Below are 22,710 nucleotides of genomic sequence, written 5' to 3' on the forward strand. Positions count from 1 at the left end.
TCCTTGGAATCAAAGAGCCGCCTGATATGAGGATTAATGCATGTACCTAATATAGCTTTTATCTCATTTGCAGTCTACCACTCAGAACCGTCTAACTATACCTCTCGTTTTTTTATCATTAGAAAGAAGGCGAGCGATCTTAACGTGTCGTTTTATCGAAAAACACTGAAAATAAGTCACAACAAATATACGATCATTTACATACTTTTGCTTTCATAAGTAAAATATTGCTATATTTATAAAAAAACTTGTCAATAAAAAGACACGTGGAAATGGTTTACCGTTTTTTCTAATGCTAAAAGACTAAGTATAGTTTCTAGTCATGTACAGTCAGCTGCAGAGAAAAGGCACCCCCCCCCCTGCATACAAAGTTCTGTAAATTAGTATGGACGTGGGGTACCTTTTCTCTGCAGCTGACTGTACCAAATAGGAAATGAAAAAAAAAACGTTCGTGTAATATATTTTTTTTATTTAATAATAGGGAATATTACGCGAAACTCGGCGTAGGTGGCGCCACTATCACAATCTGAGGGTCTATCGCGAAACAAGAAAATCGAACTTTCGTTATCTAACATATCTGTCACTCTTGCGTATTCGAGCGATAAAGAGGCAGCTAGATAACGAAATTTCGGATTCGAGTTTTCCGGTAGGTCCCCTGAAAACTTGTCAAAAACCTGTTAAAGGTACAGTATGAATAAGTTACGATACGGTGCACTAAAAAAGCTAGTGCTGCACTCTGGTGGCAGAACATTGCAGTAATATCCCCTATTCCTCGTCCTTTGGAAATCTGAAATAAAAAGTTGAGTTTTGTGACCAACAATATTAATAAAAGGAACATTCATCAATGATCATTAATGTCTTTTTTATTAGGGTTCCGTACCCAAAGGGTAAAGACGGGACCCTATTACTAATACTTCGCTGTCCGTCTGTCTGTCACCAGGCTGTATCTCATGAACCGTGATAGCTAGACAGTTGAAATTTTCACAGATGATGTATTTCTGTTGCCGCTATAACAACAAATACTAAAAAGTACGGTCCCCTTGGTGCGCGCGTCCGACCCGCACTTGACCGGTTTTTAGTATTAAACTATAGTCTGGCAAACACAATCTGTCAGTAAGTAAGAACAAAGAAAACTATAGGTACAGTCGAAGGCAAAAATATCGATCCAGGCTTAAAAATATGTGAACACGATTTTATTGTCTGAGCGTACACATATTTTTGAGACTTTGGGAATGTATATATATTTATGCCCTTGACTGTACTCATCAATTAAAATGAGACAGTCCTGGGCCAAACTATAAGAAAGCTGTAAATGTCGATAGGTTATTGATCTGAGGTCGATACATCACTATGCCAAAAATATAACCTTTCATACTTAGCAGAAAAGTTCGAAAATTTATGCAAAAATCTATATAGACTTGAATGCAAGTAATAATTACATAAACAATATATCGATTTCTATGTTTAGGGTCAGGTCCTATAAATTAATTTCTTCAAAATTGAACAAAACTCACCGATTAAAGGTTATCGGTTCGTGCGTATTTTCTTTTCTTCATGTATGCGATTTACAGCCCTCGATCACACAAGACATTATCACAAAGGGAAATTCAAACCATTACAAATAAAAACTCAACACGTTTTCCAACAATCTTTCAGGAATAGCAAGAATATAATTAAAATAAACCAAGATGACCGCTGAAACATCCCGAAATATTTCAACTAAAATAATACGACTATGTCAAGTTGTTACAGTTGACACCTACCTGTGAAATAACGAACTTATATTTTATTTGGCTGGATTATATTATAGAACCACATAGGACCATTTGACATTTCCCTCAGTTCATCTTATGACAATACTGAAAAAAACGAAAGAACTTGCGGATTGTTGTCTCACTCACTCATAGACAAAAAGTAATAACGTGTTGTGAATACGATATCTTTTACCAAGCTTTTATTTTTGCCCGGCTTCTTTGCTTTAGTCATTATTCTGAGGTTCCGTTAGGACACCTTAATAACTTTACGATAGATGTCACTATTGAGAACGTGTAAAACGAGGAATTACTTAAAACATTTGCCGCAATAGGGTAAATTCAATAACCAAGTTATTAGTGCGGTGGGTGTCCGAAAGCGTCGAGTTCAAATCTTGCCTTCTCGTCTGAAGTGCTAGATTTAGCCATTTTTCCTTAATTTTAGTTTATTTAAGTATCCGGTCCAAAGCCTAGGACATCTCAGTCCCAAAGTTGAGAGCTAAACGGTAGACATAGTTCTCAACCCGCCGGGTTTAGCTTTCAATACACTCTTTAGAGCAATTTCCAACTTTTAGGTCAAGCCGCTGTTTTGGCCGCCAGTTTTTTAGAATGCGACCTCGACTCTTCTGCCGCTCGAGATGCAGTTTATTTTTATACAAATTAACAGGGTTAAACCCGTATTACAGCGATAAAACACTAACATAATTTTGTAAGTTCCTCATATAATACCAACAGAACTAGCGTTGAAAAAACCGGGAAAATTGCGAGAAAATTTCAAAACGGCTCGTTTATTTCAAGCTTCTTTCGAAAAAAACAATGTATTTTTCAATATACTTAATTAGGAATTTAAACAAGTAGGTTAAGGTTGCATGTCTAATGTGTTTGTTTATGGTATTCACACTGTCATCACTCATTAGTGGCATTGTGTGTGACGTATTTAATTTTTCTGAATAGAACTGGAAAAAAACTACATTTTGTAAAATTCCCGAAAAAAACATTTGATATTTTTCGGAATTTTCATCCCTAAACAGAACTAGGGAACAAATAAAATAATTTTATTAAATATTTTGATTTGTGTTTTAAAGTAGTCATACTACTATAATATATAAATTATAAACTGAAATAGATATCATACACTAAAGAAAAGGTGACCAAGTCCACCGGTAGCCGAGGCGGGAATCGAACCCGCGTCTTCAGCTTACGCGGCTAACGTCCTGAGTAGTCCTGACCACTAGACCACTCGGCCACGGCGGTACCCGTCCCAAATTGTCTGGTGTGTGCTATCTTTAAAAGGCTAGGCGCCTTTGAACAACTCTAAGGGCGAGCAGTACGTGATTGCACCTCCTATACGAACCCTTTACTGGATTACGGTATAGCGAGAGAGATGGTGCTGCCATCTATCCAACTAGGGAACAAATCAAATTATAATAATTTAAATCCTCATATAATAATTTAAAAATCAGAAATGTCAAGGGGCATAACTCTGAATGATGTACAGCGAGATGCAAAAGTGCACGGCCACTTTTTTTTTATACTACGTCGGTGGCAAACAAGCATACGGCCCGCCTGATGTTAAGCAGTTCCCGTAGCCTATGTACGCCTGCAACTCCAGAGGAGTTACATGCGCGTTGCCGACCCTAACACTCCTCTCCCTCGTTGAGCTCTGGCCTAACAATCCTCTCCCTCGTTGAGCTCTGGTTTATGAATGAATTCCATTCATGCCTAGTCGTAGTGAAGTCATTAACTAGCAAGAACTTTTAGGATCGCTCTTTGTACACGTTCTAATGGAAGCAAGTGGGATTTAGCAGCACCGCCCCACACCGGTATGCAATAAGTAAGCAACGATTGTGTTAATGCTATGTACACCGATTTTAGGAAGTGTGGGTCAGAAACGCGTCTTATTTTTTTGAAAATGAATATTAGTTTACGAATACGGTCTGTCAGATAGCGAATATGCCTTGACCAAGAGAGATGGCGGTCAACTATTACTCCTAAATATTTTGTTTGTTCAACATTTTCTAGCAATTCCCAGAGATCTATTATCCACTCGTATCTACAGTCTCTTATATTCAAGAATAATAATATCCTGAATTCACACGAGATTCCAATATACACGGCGTTGAGCACTAGATCACAAAGCCAGATCTGTCGCCACGCAGAATGCCTATCGTCTTAATATCGCTACCTGCCCGCGTTTGGCGCGGTGCGGTCCAAGTAATAAACTTATAGCGATCAATACAATCCATACTTTAATATTATAAATGCGAAAGTGTGTCTGTCTATCTGTCTGTTACCTCTTCACGCTTCGCCTCAACCGCTGAACCGATTTAGTTGAAATTTGGTATAGAGATAGTTTGAGTCCCGAGGAAGGACATAGGGTACTTTTATCCCAGAAATCATCCTTTATGGGGGTGAAAAGGGGGGTGAAAGTTTGTATGGGGAATCGATAAAAAACAGATTGGATTAAAAATTTCGCTTTGACGGGGTAAACAACAGGCGGCCTTATCGCTAAAGAGCGATCTCTTCCAGACAACCTTTAGGTATATAGTCGATCACTGTTTCACTACGGTTTAGAATTACAGCATTGAACTGTATACCACAAAGGCAGAGCTGTCAGAATGCCTACCGTATTGCTTTCTTTTGCACTTCTATTTGAATAACTAGGCTAGTTTAGGTCTACCACAGCGGGCGGTTGGTTGGTGATTTTGTCATAGAAGCTAAAGCTTTGGGACTAAAACTGCTTTGTATATATATTACATTTTTACTAACTTACCATAATACAAATCAGCTTAATGCAGCCAAGCATTCAACCAGTCTGTAGATGGCCTATACTTATAGAATGTTTTGCCTTTCATTACATTGCGGTATCTGATAAACACTTTAAATGCAGTTTACCTTAGTAGTCAGCAATGTAACGTAAATTGCATGCAAGTTCTTGCTAGTCTAAACCTCGCTTAAGACTTTTTTTTACATGAAACGCTTTCGCTTATGCCCCGCGCTGCAACGTAAAGCGGCGCTTGAGCGGATATGAGCTACTGGCGGATATTGCAGGTACGCCCAGTGTAAACTACCCGCATTCGGGTTTGGGCACACGAACACGCTTTCTTGTTTGCTATTTGAATAACGCAATGGCTAGTTTATTGTCGTGTGGTGACTGAGGAAACTTGATCTTAAAGCCTTTACGGTTACATTACTTATAGTATTGTGTTCCTGCCAGTGAGTAAGGTTGCCAGAGCTCAACGAGGGTGCGGAGTGTTGGGGTCGACAACGCACATGTAACCTCCGGAGTTGCAGGTGTACATATGCTACGGAGACTACTTACCATCAGGCCGTATGCTTGTTTGCCAGCGACGTAGTATTAAAAAAATCAGGCTGATTCTGATTTGAACAATATGTTATGCTGACTGGAAGCACTGCACTTTAAGTTACAGTTTTAATCGTGTTTTGTGTTTGACACCTTGCACGCACTGCGCTTTATAGTTATTATATTATTCAGAGCCCACTGTGTCCCACTGCTGGGCAAAGGCCTCCCCCCTCTTTTTCCACTAGTCTCTGTTTAATGCTATATCTGGCCCGCCTGTCAAGAAGGAGTCCAAGTTATCCCGCCATCGCCGACGAGGTCTGCCGGATCCCCGGTTAGACTCGTGGGGCTCCCACTCCGTGGTTAACTTGGCCCACAAGTCATCCGGCATTCGGCAGACATGACCAGCCCAGTCCCATTATTATTATTGGCCGCTATAGTTATAATTAACATATAATAATTATCACACACATACACGTTTTATCACAATTTTTGTAAACTCAATTGTTTTGAGTGCACCAATCTCTCAACATTATATATAATTTTGTTTTCAAACTTAATTTTACTTAATTGTAAAATAAAATGTATGTTAAACTTTACTTTAGCTAAAGTTCGTGAGTACTAATTAATATGTTCGGTTACTATTTATAAACCCTTAATAGTTAGTAGCGGGGTCTTCTGTCACAAGTATTTACAATATTTACAAGGAGATTCCAAGCATAACTAAATTGTAAATTGGGAAATGTTGTAACCAAAATAAACAATTTTATCATTTTCATTTAATTTCATTTAATTATAGAGTGATATTATTAGAAAGCGAAAATATAATAATAGTTTGTTTTATTTCTGAAAATGAGCAATATTATGCTTAAGGGTTAAAAAAAATCCAAAACATGATAAGCCGCGGTCCCTAGCACGCACAAGCACGCACAATCCATCTCGCTCACGCTTACGCTTAGTGAAAGTGAGAGAAGAACACGAACCTTGTTTTGAAAACTAAAGACTAATACAATACAAAATTAAATTTAAATTTCATTACACAATACGAATAACTGAAATGGTAGGCAATCGTACACAAAGAAGGAATCCCAAAGGGTCAAAGTTCCGGCGTTCCTTTATTCTACCTGTAGAGATTTCCCGGCATTTTAATAATCCTGGAACCTATTCCTAAACATGGAAACACAAATAATACATGAAGAATGAATGAATGATGAATTAAATCACATTACACAATACAATTACAATAGGGGTTTTAATTTGTTAGAGTTAGACCAAGAAAAGTCTGCAGCGATTTTGTTAGTATACGCAGTGCAAGTGTTATTTTAAACGTCAAACTTCTATGAAATTATGACGTACAAATAACACTTGCACTGCGTTGGCTATCAAAATCGCTGCAGAGTTTTCTTCGTCTAACTCTACCTATATTTACCGACGCACTGGTCCCAAATCGATAAAAGTGGGACAATGCTTATCTCGCTAAAAAAAAACTGGACTGGTAATCAGTCCCTTCACCTTTTTTTAGGGTTCCGTACCCAAAGGGTAAAAACGGGACCCTATTGCTAAGACTCCGCTGTCCGTCTGTCCGTCCGTCTGTCCGTCTGTCCGTCTGTCTGTCTGTCACCAGGCTGTATCTCATGAACCGTGATAGCTAGACAGTTGAAATTTTCACAGATGATGTATTTCTGTTGCCGCTATAACAACAAATACTAAAAACAGAATAATATAAATATTTAAATGGGGCTCCCATACAACAAACGTGATTTTTTTGATGTTTTTTTCCGTAATGGTACGGAACCCTTCGTGCGCAAGTCCGACTCGCACTTGGCCGGTTTTTTATGGGACAGAATACTTAAACGAGAACCGAAAAACACGACTTCTACTAGTAAATCCCTTCAAGAAGCAACGATCCCTTACATTATAAGGGCCAATTGATTTACTCAATCAAAACAAGTCAACCTGAAACACGAGGCCCTTATTACGGCGGATTAAGGCTCAGTTTGGCTTAGCTTGGCCTTTGTCGATGTTAAGCGAGCGTGGAAAGTAATTAATATTATCTACGTTTAGAGGATGCGTACAGGATGTTTGAGAACTGAAATTATGGATGGTATAGAAAGGATGTCAATCTCTATGAAATGAAAAGTGTCCATCAAAAAACAGTAAATAGGCGGCGCCACCATACACTGAAGTACCTAGACCATACACCTAGTATTTTATATAGATGTGCGCCCGTGCGACCGTGAGGGACAGAACATACGCAACGCGACAAAATTAAAAACACGTTTTAACATTCCTGACAACATACCACAAACAACCTACGTAATTTGGTCGGGTTATTTGTTGCCCCTCCCATTTCATTTTACATTATTATACCTCTATGGTTCATGTCATAGAGGCTCCTATATATTACAATACTCAGAGCCTACCTAGCGCCACCGGAGAGATTGGGAACTATTATTTACAGCTGAAAGCTGGTCACTTTTGAAACAATTCTGCCATAAGAGATTGACATCCTATACCATCCATAACTGAAATAGATGGCATAAGTGTTGCTACCACCAGTTTGGCACTGACATAAACGCTATCGAGAATGTAACTTACTTTCTATGTATCTCGCTCGTACTTGCATATTAGAATCAGAATCAGAATGCTTACATAGGTCTTAGGTATACATATCGCCCATGGTAGAGTGTACTCGATCCCATGGCGCCCCCACAAACGGCAGAGAGGATACGAAACGCCGGAGTGGGTTTAGTGGATAGGGCCAGGTTCTCCCTCCCCTCTCGCCAGTTGAGAGGGGACAGGAGCAGCGAGTCCTACACACCCCCCATCAATGGCCTTCTCGTGGCCGGGGGGACGGTGCGTAACAGCATTCGCCCACTCCGTCAAAAAAAAAAAAAAAAGTATACATATCGCAGTACGATAGATATATAGTTATAACCCTAGGGATATAAATATATGTCGTACCATGGGTATACGAAAGCAATTCATTACTCTTACTAGGAATATAACTATAATACGTCTTTAGTTTAGTGATATAGTTATATTACTGGATTAAGTTTAGTGAAATAATTGTAGGTAGGAGTGCGGCGGTGCGGCGGAGGTATAGTTCCTTATATGCCGTATAATACGTATTATAATCATATTCCTAGTAAGATCTCTATCTTGATTATCCTAGTAAGATATCTATGGAATATGATTATAATACAGTATTTGACTAAACTACATTACTTTGACCGGCCAACCCCATTGTGCATTTCTCCAAAAACTCCCTGGCACAGCTAGACTGTGGAATGAACTGTCGCCCGCGGTATTCTCGAAACGTTACCACCTTCAAACCTTCAAGAAAAGAGCGTACTCCCATCTTAAAGGCCGGCATCACACTTGCAATTCCTATGGTGTTACAGGTATCAACAATATGTTGTAACAGGTGTTAAAAAATATAACCAACAATTTGAGTCATAATAATAATAAAAAGTACTCTGCTTCTAACAACGCGTCTATAATAGTTATTTACGATACAAGTGCGGAAAAGAGGAAATTCGAAACGAGTGGCGATAAATTAAAACACGACCGCAGGGAGTGTTTTAAATCGACACGAGATGCGAATTACCTATTCGCACGTGTATCGTACAACGTTTTACAGTACATATGACCCTTTAAACTTTCGACATATGCACGAAAAGTGCTATTTGACGCACTAGTGCGAGAAAGTAGCACCATATGTACTGTAAAAACACTTATGTAGGTACGGATTTTGTATAAATGCCCGGCAAATTTGTCCCTCCACAAATAAGGGCAGCCTGTAGATTATTGGCCTTTCTGAAAGGGCGGCTTAAGGGCCCCGGGCAATAAAACGGCCTAAGCTGGAGAAATTAAAAACTTATCCGGTTAGTTACGTTTAAGTACTATGGTTGTTATTGTTAAACATTAAAATGTGGAGACGAAAATACTATACCTATCGCGTCGAAAGATGGTGCCTTCATAGGCTGTCATCAGTTCATTTTTTTATGGACTAGCTTTCGGGCATTCTTGGCTCCGTTCGGCTCAGCATTGCTCCGAGCAATGAGGGCTAACGCGTATGAATTCGCCGCTAGGGGCGCTAGTGTAGATGGTGGTCTTTTCCATAGTTCGAAATGTCAGATGTCACTTGTCACTTCAATGACTGACAGCTGTTCTATAGTCTTTTGGACCACCATCAACAGAGGCGCCAACTGGTGAGCAAAAAAACGATAGCCCTCATTATTAGGGTTGGTACAACTGGTTGTGCCAACTGGTTGTGTAGTAATTAGGGTTGGTCCCTTTGCGTGCACGACCAATGCACGACCACAGACAAGATAATGACTTGAATTTTGACAACCTTACATAGCCGAAAGGGATAGTGCCGTATATTAGTAAGGGACAGCACGATTCGTCCCTAAATAGCTGTCAAACACTGTCAAACTTCGGTTTTGTAGGAAGTGTCATTTCTGTACGGTAGTACTATTTTTATTTATTTAGAAACAGTCTTATAAAACATGTAGGTGAATAAGCTGACAGCTAGAATTTATTACAATGTAGACCTATAGTTTCCTGTATGTAAATTTTTAATAAAACTTAATACTATGAAATGCCATCTGAGACAACAGTGAAATTAACAAATAATGAGATAACTTAACCTAGCTTTAATACTAATTTGATAAAGAATAAACTTTCTTCTTAAATAACCCTAACGAACTGCCAAAAAATACCCTTACCTTACTCCTTTTTCTATAACTACCATTGTACCTAGCTTTAAGTGTTTAGTGAGTAAGTTCTTTTTTGTAACTGAGGTGGCGCTGTTTGTAGAAGGTCTTTACAATAAATGTCTTTTCTTTCTTTCTTTCTTTCAAATATATCCGCGTTCATACACTTTTCATTATACAACCTGCATGCGCGTTTAATATATGATTGCTGTGCATATTTAACGGTTTACGGTTGTTATTTATTCTGTGCCTATGAGAAATATCGGTATTTTACCGATTTACTGGTAATTTCTATACTAATTTTAGAAATATTGTTATTTTAATCAATTGGATATAGTGGACCAGCGTGGTTTGGTCATTTGAAGAAAAGTACCTTCTTTGAAATTATAGTTTAAGGCTGCACTTCCACCAGAGATTTGCGAGGATGCGTAGCGAGGGATGTGTTTGATAAGAACCAATAGAATCACTTCATTAATTTTCCTCGCTCAGAGTGTAGTGGTTCTTAACAAACACATCCCTCGCTACGCATCCTCGCACATCTCTAGTGGAAACGCAGCCTTAATAGTGTGTTTTGGGTTTAGTCCATTCGCCGCAGGATAAAATCATTTGTATGGTTTTCTGAGGGTATAAACACCTAGACACCAAAGTTGGGACTTCATTTGACAAAGAAATAATTTAAAATGCGGAGGAAATCCCCAGGGATAAACACAGCCAGGCGCATCTGGCCCATCTGGCAGACGAAACTAGTTTAAAAAGAATATCAAATTTCCATACGTAAATAAATCTTCTTTGGCTCGTTTGCATGAGCTCTTTTGGCGGGAATTCTAGATTTCAGCACTGTCATGCGGTGGTTTAAAATTATTTATGTATTTTTTAAGTAAAACTTCTTTAGGCGCGACTAGAGGGGTAGAGGGTAACAGATTTTTTTCTGACGGAAGTAACGCTCAGTAGTGATACACGCACAATAGGACACACGTCAAAGTGCCAACATAGCGATATTAGCGAAAAACGTCAGTTTTATTTCAATCGCGCGTAAAGATTACACGCAAACACTTTTTTCTGTTTCTGCACGATTACGGTTGTTATAAATTAAATATGCCAACAAATAAAGGACTCCACAGACACTACCGGTAATTGCATTAAATTTGCGTTACATTGCGATATTTGATCGATTACTTGAATTTGTTGCATTAAGCCGGCAATCGTCTAAAATCGCATGCGATTTGCAAGGTCTGTGGAGGTCATAAAGAGATGGCGGGACAACTTGAACGCATTCTATAAAAGTATGGATGGTATAGAAAGGATCGCAATCTCTTATGGCAGAATTGTTGTAAAAGTAACCGCTTTCAGCTTTAAATAATAGTTCCTAATCTCTCCGGTGGCGCTAGTTAGGCTCTGGGACATGAGTATAACATGAACCATGTAAGGCAACAAATAACCCGACCAAATTACGTAGGTTGTTTTTGGTAGTATTTCGGTGTATGGTGGCGCCGCCTAATTACTGTTTTTTGATGGACACTTTTCATACATAGAGGTTTGGCTCCTTTATATAGTCTCCATGCGACCAACTTAATAAAAAAACAACACGTTATAGAATATAAGAATGACCGTAATATTAGGTAAGTAGCGATAGAGTTTAACCAAGAAAAGTCTGCATTTTGATAGTACACGCAGTGCCAGTGTTATTTATACGTCATAATTTCATAGAAGTTTGACGTTTAAAATAGCACCTGCTCTGCGTGTGCTGTCAAAATCTCTGCAGACTTTTATTGATTTATCTCTATTTAGATTTGTAATGACAAATCTGAAATAAACTTAAGAAAATAAAAGAAATTAATACTTGTTTACATTAGTCCTTCAATATAGAAAGAAATCTGCACTACGCCTCTTTCATGGCATTATCAGTTCAATAAAAATCTCCTGAAATCCTCCCAGCTTCATAACCCTTCGATAATACCATACACAAAACACGGCCCCTTTACATCGAACACATGCAAGATAAACTGTTCGCATTCTAATTCCCAAATTACAGAAGGGAGCGTCTTAAAAATTTAATAAAAACCAACTGCAATATGTACGCCATCCGAGCATTCAAAGCCTAAACACGAGGACATTATTTTGAAATATGGCGTGAGAAACACTCCGTTCAAAGTCCCGGTCGGAAAATTTATAACCTCGTAAATCATGCTTATTCATAGGTGTTTTGCGCTCACGAAACTCATATAGGATGCCCTAGCGTCGGTCATTAGGACGGTTGAGGATTGTGAAAACGCCCAAATTAAAAAGGCCATTAAAAAAATACGGCGTCGATTTGAAAATGGAATTCTAAAATGAATTAGGCTCGGTTTGGTTGATGCGTTTGCAAGGGTATTTATGGTCGGGTAAGTGTTTTATTTGGTAAGGACTAATTCCTACTGCGACCCATAATTTGCACTTATTTCACAGCTAGGCAAATACTCGTACTTTTTGCTCAGTTAAAATGACAGAATGTCAATTTAACTAATGCCGACCAAATACTACAAATAATAATGAGATTAAAAATTATAAATTAAAAAGTGGCAATACTGTAGTGTCGTCCCGTCTTAGATTAATTTGAAAGGGACGACACTACAGTATTGCCACTTTTTGAAGTAAAACTTCTTTAGGCTAGAGGGAGTAGAGGGTAACTCAGATTTTTTTTCTGGCGGAAGTAACGCTCAGTAGTGACACACGCACAATAGAACACACGTCAAAGTGCCAACATAGCGATAAGAAATTTTACTTCAATCGCGCGTAAAAATTACACGCACACACTTTTTTTTCTACAATTTCTTGTCGGACTGTACTGACATTACTATTGACAGTATCATGATTAAAATTAAATAGTCAAAAAATTGGAATGGAATGAAGGAATGTTGATATAATCTATCTCGACTGAATAAAAAAAACTCTGCTAACATGATATTCTTATCATGCAAAAAAGCGACTCCTTTATTTCATTTTACTTTTTTCTTTTACCTACAAATAAAAATAAGTAGGTATCAAACAACTACGGTTGACTCCGAGATCGCCGGTCACCAATACATTTGACTTAAACTAAATAAAATTGAAACGCAATTTTATCAATTCAATATACTTTTCCGTCGCAGACTGTGAAATCAAGCGTGCTCTCTTTAGGACCTTGGTTGAAGTTCAATTTGCAAAAATAGATTTATTCAGTTTGTATAGATAAATTTAAAGAGAGAAAAACTATTTACATTTCTAAAAACACGGAATTTGTATGTGCACAAACCGAAGATTTTATATTATTTTTATTTTCTCGGTGGAATGGAATAAAGCTTAGTCGTAAGTTTCAATGATCACAAGCCGTATACTGAAAACCGTACAACAATAACTTTAAAAGATTTCAGTTATATCATAGAGAAATAGAGAAATAAGTAATCTGAGTGCTAATTCCATACTGGTAGGTACATAGATAAAAACACATTTGTTTCAAGCAAGCTTTGCAAAAACTAGATTAATCCGATTTAAGCTTAATAAGCATTAACTTTGGAGCCAGTTATAAACTTATTAATAATACGTTCTGACATAATATGAACATATGTATTATGCTCGTGTCTGTGACTGTGCTTTCGTGTTTTATTTCTATGTACAGTCGAGTTCATAAATATGTATACATTTTTTCACCTTATTGCAATGGATTAAGGTGAAGAAATGTATACATTTTATGAACTCGACTGTACAATAAATTATATACATACATACATACGTTTTACCATAGCTCCCATATAGCTTATTGTTTATTAAGTATATACCTAAGGAAACTGATGTATGGAGTGAGCTGAGCACGTAAAGCGCACAGTTGTATGGAACAAAAAACTCGTAGAAAATTCCTTACCTTTTCTCAGTACCACGCTAATTTAAACAAAATTATGTAGTATCCAAGGTAAGAATAAATGTAAGCAAATTTTTCTTGTGATATTTATTTCAAATTTAATGTTATCCTCATAAGTACCTGCTAACGTCCTTATAATTAAGCGGGGTGCCATTTTATTTCGCAGAGAAAAATCGTACCGGAAAAATTACCTTTATTTTTTTTATTTCCCTGCCTCCCATGATTTATAATGGGGAAAACCGAAACTTACAGATTTTTTACGATCCACAATCGCTTGATTTAATAAAACACTCCATCCCAGACCTATCAGCGCTATGCTCCAAAAAAGGACGTTTTTACAACACTCACTAAAACTTTTTTTATGGCAGGCATCACTCGTAAAAGGTATAAATAAAATATCGCGGGGCAACACTGTCGGGGTGGTCGGGGTATCGCAATAATTTCCACGTTTTTGGCTATCCGAGAGGCCTCCTTTCGATTATAATTTATAGGTTGGAATGAAGGCAGCGTATCAGGCCTCGAGTATACGCTCATAAATGTTGCCATAAAATTGTTTGCGCGAACTGCTGGGTAATCAGATCACGTTTGACTAACCGATCTGAGCCTGAATAGAAATACTGGCGGAAGTTTATTCTCAAGAGTTATTCGGGATAACTACTGAAATATTTGGCTTAGATCTTTCAAATATTACATAATATTTATAGACAAACATCTCAACTTTCGAAGAGTTCAGAATACACCTAATTTTGTCAGTGTAAAACGACTGTACTAAAAAGAAGATATAGTTGGTCAAGCAAATCTTGTCAGTAGAAAAAGGCGCGAAATTCAAATTTTTTCTATGGGACGAAATCCCTTTCGCGCCTACATTTTTTAATTTGCCGCCTTTTTCTACTTACAAGATTTACTTGACCAACAACCAACCAACTAACCAACCAACCAACCACCAACCAACCAACCACCAACCAACCAACCACCACCAACTATACCACCTCTGCAACCAACCAACCACCGACCACCACCAACTATATATGCCTCTCTGGCAAGCCAACTTTGTCAGTAGAGAATGGCGCGAAATTCAAAATTTGTATAGGAAAATTTAACACTTTAAAGTCGCGTTTTGTACACATAATTAATGTCATTAACTGGTCTAACGTAATTGCGTTAGACCCGTTAATGACATTAATTATTTTTATATGAAATACGATCTTCGCGCCTACAGTTTTATTTTTTTAATTTGCCGCCTTTTTCTAGTTACTGACAAAGCAGGCTTCCCAGAGTATATAAAAATCTTATTTTTGAAATAAAATTGAAATAGAAAAACATGTCGCTATGAAGCAAATGTCTTTACGGATAGTGCGACACAAAATAGTAGAAATTAAATAAAATGGAACTAAAAAAAATCCTACTAAATTGTTGCCATGTTTAAGCATTTTACGTCAAAAATGTGAGTGACGTAGGTAGTGGCGCCCTCATTTATTTTCTACAATTTCTTGTCGGACTATATACCTAATGTGTAACGTTAGCTATCTATTGTTTGGACTCATTAAGATCATTTTCAGAGACGAAAGGTATCGCACAATCAGAGAGCTTTTACAGTTCATTCATAAACTCAACCACAATTTTTGAGTCCATTTTGAAGTTTTGACACCATTCACGACCACCGCATACTGCAAAATAAATAAACTTTAAGTGAAATTGGATCTTTCTTCAAGAAAAATCGTACTTGAGCGTTTCTACAGCTGATTCACTCATAAGAATATTTTCGAAAAAATGCCCCAAGTACTTTAGTGGAACCACTCCCGATATTGGGGTAGAAATGGACCCTTTTTGGGCAATGGGCGTTGCGAACGGCCGAACGTACTCAGCGTAGTCCTGGCCTCTATTATTCGCAAATCTTACCACCCGCATCGTCTTTGACCAACTAATACAAATCTAACTATGAAACAGATCAAATTAATTTTACAAGCTTTTATTTAACTTGCAATGTACCTATGTATGTACGGGTCAAATCTTGAGAGTTAAATTTGACCCACTTCCCGACTTCCAATAAAGCTGAAAATTTGCATACGTATGTAAGTCAGGTAACAATACAATATTATGGTACCATTACTATTAGTTATTCTGTGCCATCAAGCTGATCTGATGATCTGATGGTGGCCATAGGAACTCTGTGATAAAACAACGCAACCTAATTAATTAATTGTGTTTGCGGTTTTTAGAATTGTCTCGATGAGTATTAGTTGCTTGTGGAAAGAAAAGTACAGCCAGCGATAAAAGCTTGTACCAAACACGATTTTTTTTCTAAACCTATTCAGCTCGGAGGTACTACGAGTGCTGGAGGTGTGTTCTGTTTTGTATTTAATTCATTCATTAATTAATTCTTTTAAAATTATATGGCTTCAGTCCAGTATCAACGTCTTAGGAGCTTTAAATACGACTAAAATTGTACGGTTAGTACAAGACAGCGTACGGTGATTTTATTAGCTCTTGCAAAGCGATAGCTGGACTTTACGCGCACGCGTGGACTACCGGCCGTTGACTCCAAAATGGTGGTTAAACGCGCTTCAAGATTAATTCTCCATTCACTGCACACTACCACAGTTTACTGTTTAATAAGCTTTCGATATTACACTTTAAACAATATTAATATTAATGAGCCAAAAACAAAGCAATTAATGACGCGGCTATAACCATCAAGATGACGCTCGAATCGGAAGTCCCTGTTTTGTAATAACAGGATATGAACTTGATCACGATCTAATATGGTTATGCTATGTCAGTGTCACGAGTGACGTTTCTGGATGAAATGTCGCTTTTGACACAAAACACTATTACAATCAGAATACGCCTCCTTTTGCATGCTAAAGTAAAGGACGCTAAGCGCGAATAATTTTGTAGATTGACCCGCCTGTTCCTATCTCTGTTGCACGCGCGATTGACAGTGTGATCATGAGCGGGACAGAAATACAGGGCGTCCCAAGACTATGCAACATGAAGGGAAAGTATCTTAAATATCGTAGATAAGGTATTTTTTACTGAAAAAAGATTGTTATTTTTAAAAGTTTGTAATAGTGCATTCAGATTTTCTAAATTTACTTGTTTCGTCTGGGAATCAAACCGACAAATGTAAAAAAAAAATACCCAATTTTTATGATGCCAATCGAAAGAATGGACAAAAAATAATAATTCTTCTTAAGTAACATAGTACCTTATAAAAAAAATCTCAAATTTTCTATAAGACGATAACCCTTCGCGCCTGCATTTTTTAAATTTGCCGCCTTTTTCTACTGACAAGATTTGCTTGACAGGTATATCCCCCTTATTCGTAAAACATAACAAATCTTTTTTTAAATTTTGTCTCTTTCTAACAAACTCAAAAGTCAAAATGACAGATAGGGACAAACAATTCGCAACGGCTTGTTAGTTAACAGTCGTTTATGTATAGAGGCATAAAAGTTTAGCTTATATTACCAAGTTCAAGTTATATTGGACAAAAAGTGGCTGTCGCGGCAAAATTCACTGTCAGAGACCTGTGAGGTTTCTCTGTATTATCATACGAATTATACGAAAGAGAAATATGACGGCGATGTGGCCAATTTTGCCGTTGAAGTGAATTGAACCATGAGAAGTTGACTTAAATTATTCCTTGGTTGATGAATGATTATTTGATTAAACCAAAAACGCCGCAGCAAGATATTATAATTTTAAATTTCTGCTTAGTAAAAAATATAATGTACCTAAATAAATTGTACTGAAATGACTGCTGCAATACCTATATAATTCAAAATTAGCGTAGGTAGGTATTCGATGTTCTTTGTTTATGCTTATTTTCTGTATTATTTATGTATTTTATTTCAGAACGTTGTAACACCACTAAACTACACATTTTTTACAGTACGGTATACTTATCACCGTCATATTTAGCCAACTGTAACGTGATCTGGGCTCCGGCAGAATATCAGTGCTTTGCTCAATAGAGTGGAGCGTATAGCTGAGTCGGAACCCTTTTGTTGTTGCTGCAATACACACAGCGTACAGCTAATTACTAAAAAATCATTTTTCGCGTTTAAGTAAAAACATTTTTGTTAATTTAATTTACTACATATATAAGTATTTTAGTTTTGTTCTGATTGCAATGTACCTATTTATAAAATTGTGTGTTTATAAACGTTTTATCTATCTATCTATCGATGATGTGTAAGGATGCTCAGGAATAAAGGAAAAGTGTCACTGTCTCGGGCAAGACTTGAACTTGCGACTCAGGGTTACCAGCCTACCCCTTTACCAAATGTGGTACTGAAACTTACTCGTTGACAGTGAATACAAAAATGATGTGTAAGAATGTCTAAGTATAAACCACAACATTGAATAAATTCCCCTTCCCCCAACTTTTTCTAAACACAATTTAGCATATCTCCCACAGGCAAACTTAAAAGGACTCACTTAAGACTCCGTTGCACTTTAAAACGTTAAAATTTAACCCGCAAAACCTCAAACGCCGTCTAAGCAAATCTTTAAAAATCTTTAAACGACGAACTGCAGCAAAAAGCGGAGACAAGAAGCTAACGAAGTCAGGATACCAGACTCAAAGGACTTTCTGAGGATGCAGGGACTTGTGAGGACGCTTGCATACTTACGAAAAGGCTATGAGATTCTGATTTAGCAATTTGTTGTGGTTTTGATCTTGTGGTTCTGTAGTTATTCCGTATTCTATAGCTTGTATTGTAGTAATTACTTTTAGTATTAAGCAATGTATCTACTAATATGAAAATAGTTGAAACCTACAACTACTAATATGAGAATAGTTGAAACCTTCAACTACTAATATGAAAATAGTTGAATAGTTCCTTCTAGAAACTCGTTAAACTTCACTTTTTATCTGCCCCGTAATACTTTTATCTGCTTCCTTTTCCTTACAGCTGGCATTTTTATGTATTTATATATATGTATATTTATACGTATCACACATCTGATAGGCCTCCGTGGCTCTGTTGACAGAAGCGAATGGACCGGTGTTACAATGGTCGCAGGTTCTAATCCTGCCGGAGGTGTAAATTGTTCCATTTCTGCTTTAATTTATAAATAAATAAAGGTACCTGTAAAGTAAAGTAAGATAAGATAAGATAATTATTTATTTGCTTAAACATGGTAATTTTAAGTTCACATAATCATTATAAGCAGTATCACATGTTTGTTTGTTTGTAAAAAACAAAAGATTGGATATAAAGATAGGTATATTATCAAAAGTTATTCATAGCTAATACAGATATCAATCAAGCAGATAGATAATGTATGATCTCATTTAAATCTAGGTACAAGCTAGATTAGATTATGATAATATACAACAATGTTTCTGCTTAGTTGATCCAAATATGTTAAATATTCATATTTATTTATATCACTACGTACGGTGTCACTGGATATTTTTTACGTTATTGATATCGCTGAGGGGAATCCCTTAAATCGCAATTAAAAAATACTCACAAATGAAGTCAAATTAGCTCTTGAGTTTGAAATGAATTTATAATTGGTGTATTCTTTATTTAAAAAAAAAAGGAATCACGTATCGCAGTTTTGGGTTATGCTTTATTAGTAGTAGCATATTTACTCAAAAATCTTCTGTCATAACGAGAAATGTGGCAACAATCAGACGCAATGTTGTGAAATAAAATCGACGTATTAGACATATTTTGACTGTCATTTTATTAGTATTTAAAAAAACCTCTATTTCTCATCACTTTTTTCGTATTCGTATTTAGACGTACAACAATTTAAAGTTGTTAGCAACCATTGTAACTTAAATTATTCTACATTTATTACGTTGTCGAGTTTTTTATTTCGATTTGAGTCCGATGGTCCAGTATTCTCATTAAATCAGAAATACTACGGGTCACGTACGTCGGCAGGGAAGCGACAAAGATTATATTTATCATCATCAATCCATTTTACAAACTTTCGACCAAGATGCTCTGCGATCTTCAACATCAAGTCACAGTCCGCTGCACCTTGATGTGCTTTCCTAGGGGATTTATTCAACAATCGTTTGTATACATATGTCAGCTTGTACGATTCTTCAGGATTATCGTGTTTTAAGCGCGTGTTCGGATATTTGCGGTATTTTGCATGGAGTCGGACTCTTCCTCGTGCAATACATTGCCTTTTAGGGGGGCTTTCGTTCAAGTCATTGCCGCTTGATGTTCCAGCCTCCTCATATGCTGTTGTGTTCTCTATAATGTCAGAGAACGCCAGTAATGTATCAGTGTACATGAGGTTAGCATCCGAAAATTTGACACCGAGTTTAGTGAAATACCTCTTCAATATAGGGAAATCAAAGTTCCCACCGTTGTGCGCAATCAAGCACACAGGTTTCTTCAGAGTATTGAGGAAATTATCGATCATAGGAAAACTAGATTTGTCGAAGTAACACTCGTGTTGGAGATCTTCGTTTTTAAAGCCGCCTCGGCCGTTAGATTTCGCATAATAAGTCATTTTCCTGTCAACTTTGAAGCAGCGTATCAACTTGTTTTGAACCCTGAGCTTCTTAGACTTCGAATCACTCGTATCAAGAAGGTGTTGACGATTCACCGCCACCATGGCTAATTCTGTTATTTCGTCCACTTTAGGGTCTTTACCGGTAGTACCGAGGTCTAGAAACACGTATGTAGCTATCGGAGCCATAATTGCAACTGATAATGATAGCATTATCAATGCAGCGATGCAAGTATCTGTCCTTTGATCGAACTAAGGTGAAGTACTTACTCATCCAACTGATTGTACGTCTTATGCATGTATACAACCTCATTATATTAGATTCAATCTAAGAGTGGAGACGCATAACAGCTATCAGTTAATGGCAGCTAGTGACTTTTTAAAGCGCTGGTGGCCTAGCGGTAAGAACGTGCGACTTTCAATCCGGAGGTCGCGCGTTCAAACCCCGGCTCGTACCAATGAGTTTTTCGGAACCTATGTATGAAATATCATTTGATATTTACCACTAGTTATTCGGTGAAGGAAAACATCGTGAGGAAACCTGCATACATCTGCGAAGAAATTCAAAGGTGTAAGTCCCCAATCCGCATTGGGCTAGCGTGGGGACTATAGCCCAAGCCCTCTCGCGCATGAGAGAAGGCCTGTGCCCAGCAGTGGGACGTACACAGGCTAACTTATTATAATAATATTATTAACAGTATGAACTAACAGCAGAAATTAATGAAGGTGCTATCGCGATGGCCGTTTTTAACCTCATGGTAGATATCTTTCGTTAATTTAGTCTTATTTTCGTTTTGGTAAATTTATATTGTTTTTGTTACATTTAATAAATAATCTAACTGTGGAGATATGTCTCGTTTTGCAATACAATAAGAGGGAGGCAGATATGTTAGCGGGTTAATTCATAATTCATTTATTGCATTTATAATCATGTGTTACATAAGGTCTTACAAAGAGCATTTTACAGCTAAAGTGTTCACATGAACCCTGTTAGGGTATATAGCAATGTACTTATTAACTAAAACTTAATACTAAAGCAATAATATTTCAACATATAAATTTATTTTTATTTATATTGCATGCATGGGGTTCTTCAAAAAAGGAGTGTACAGGTTTTTAAAGGGTCGGCAACGCGCGTGTAATATCTCTGGTGTTGCAGGCGTTCATAGGCTACGGTAACTGCTTACCATCAGGCGGGCCGTATGCTTGATTGCCACCGACGTGGTATAAAAAAAAAAATGCAACATGACACGTCTTGATAGTGGAAAATATTAAGAAATTCAAAAATACATATTCTTCATTTTAACTAGGTTAGAAACCATTTAACGTCGACAATAAAATAATTAAATTTATATATAATAAACAAAATTTCATTTATAATATGTTATAATACATAATTGGTTAAAATCTTAATTTATTAATTGTTTACCGATTGAGTAAAGGTAGTAGGTTGTTCTCTCCGTTACTATTGATGCGGACTACTATATACAAGTACAGAAACATACCTATGCCAGTGTAATAACTAGCAATGGCTTCATTTGCTGCTGTGCTCTTATCTAAAATAATCCCAGAATTTCCACAATATTCTCATAGGTGAGAATATTCTCAGCACATAATTCTGTTTAATCCCCGTCCGCGCCGGTTTTCGGCGTGCGCGGTATACAAGCTACACGGTGTATATTGTATGTTGTATAACTTGTATATACAGGGTGGCTCGGAAACATGATCAAATTATGATGAGCCGTGACTACAAATTAAAAAAATTAAAATAAAATAAAATTCATTTATTTCGGACAATTCGGAATCCATATACAATTTACATATCAAATATTAAAATATTAAAATTAAAATTAAAATAAGAATTAAAATTAAAATACAATCAACTTTAAAAAACTTAGATATAAAATTTAAAATTAGAATTAAAATTATAGCATTGTTTAAATAAAAAATTACAATTAAAATAGAATTAAAATAAATAATGAAATTATGAAATTAAAAGTGAAAGTAGAACCTCTATGAAAATTTGTCCCTTTCTAAGAAATGCCAATGTCAAAATGACGGATAAATGGGCGGCGATAATCGCTTACCATCAGGTGATCCGTCTGCTCGTTTGCCTCCTATTTCATAAAAAAAAAAAAAAAAAAAAAAAAAAAATACAAACGATTATCAAGGGCTAATATTTGGACCCGGGTATGTCCTTAAACTATGTCCACAAGAAAGGTATGGGCACTGTAAATGTCATCTCGCTTAGCGCCACTTGCACCATCCCACTGACCCGGGGTTGACCGGTTAAACCGTTAATTGCAGTGTCAATTTGTACTGGCAACCATGGTAACTCCGGGTTTAACCGGTTAACCCAGGGTTAGTGGAATGGTGCAAGGGACCCTAGTGTGGTAGAGCACAACAGCGGATGTCATTCCATATCTAGAGCAGAACCCAACCGGGGTAGTACCTCCATCTTACAGAAAACCGCAGCCAAATAACACTATAGACCCTACTCATAGTATTGTGTTTCTGCCGGTAAGGTTGCCAGAGCTCAACGAGGGTGTTGTGCGTGTGGTAGGATCTGCAACG

At 37.1% G+C, this 22,710-nt stretch overlaps 1 protein-coding gene and 1 long non-coding RNA gene across 4 annotated transcripts in view; one reads left to right on the plus strand and one right to left on the minus strand.

The window, feature by feature from the left end:
- The first annotated feature begins 4,942 nt into the window (after positions 1 to 4,942).
- LOC134749493 (uncharacterized) overlaps positions 4,943 to 22,710 on the plus strand; it is a 124,261-nt gene continuing 106,493 nt past the window's right edge. The window contains exon 1 of one of the 3 annotated variants that reach the window (XR_010128494.1): positions 4,943 to 4,996. This is a non-coding gene — a long non-coding RNA (uncharacterized LOC134749493). Of the gene's footprint in view, positions 4,997 to 22,642; positions 22,687 to 22,710 lie in introns of those variants that run through there. The other 2 variants (XR_010128496.1, XR_010128495.1) reach the window with 2 other exon arrangements.
- Positions 19,530 to 20,354, minus strand: LOC134749390 (three prime repair exonuclease 2-like). Its single transcript, XM_063684309.1, has one exon. The coding sequence runs from the start codon at positions 20,347 to 20,349 to the stop codon at positions 19,531 to 19,533; it is 819 nt and encodes a 272-aa protein (XP_063540379.1). The 5' UTR covers positions 20,350 to 20,354; the 3' UTR covers position 19,530.

This window comes from Cydia strobilella, chromosome 18 (assembly GCF_947568885.1).
Source record: "Cydia strobilella chromosome 18, ilCydStro3.1, whole genome shotgun sequence".
NCBI lineage: Eukaryota > Metazoa > Arthropoda > Insecta > Lepidoptera > Tortricidae > Cydia > Cydia strobilella.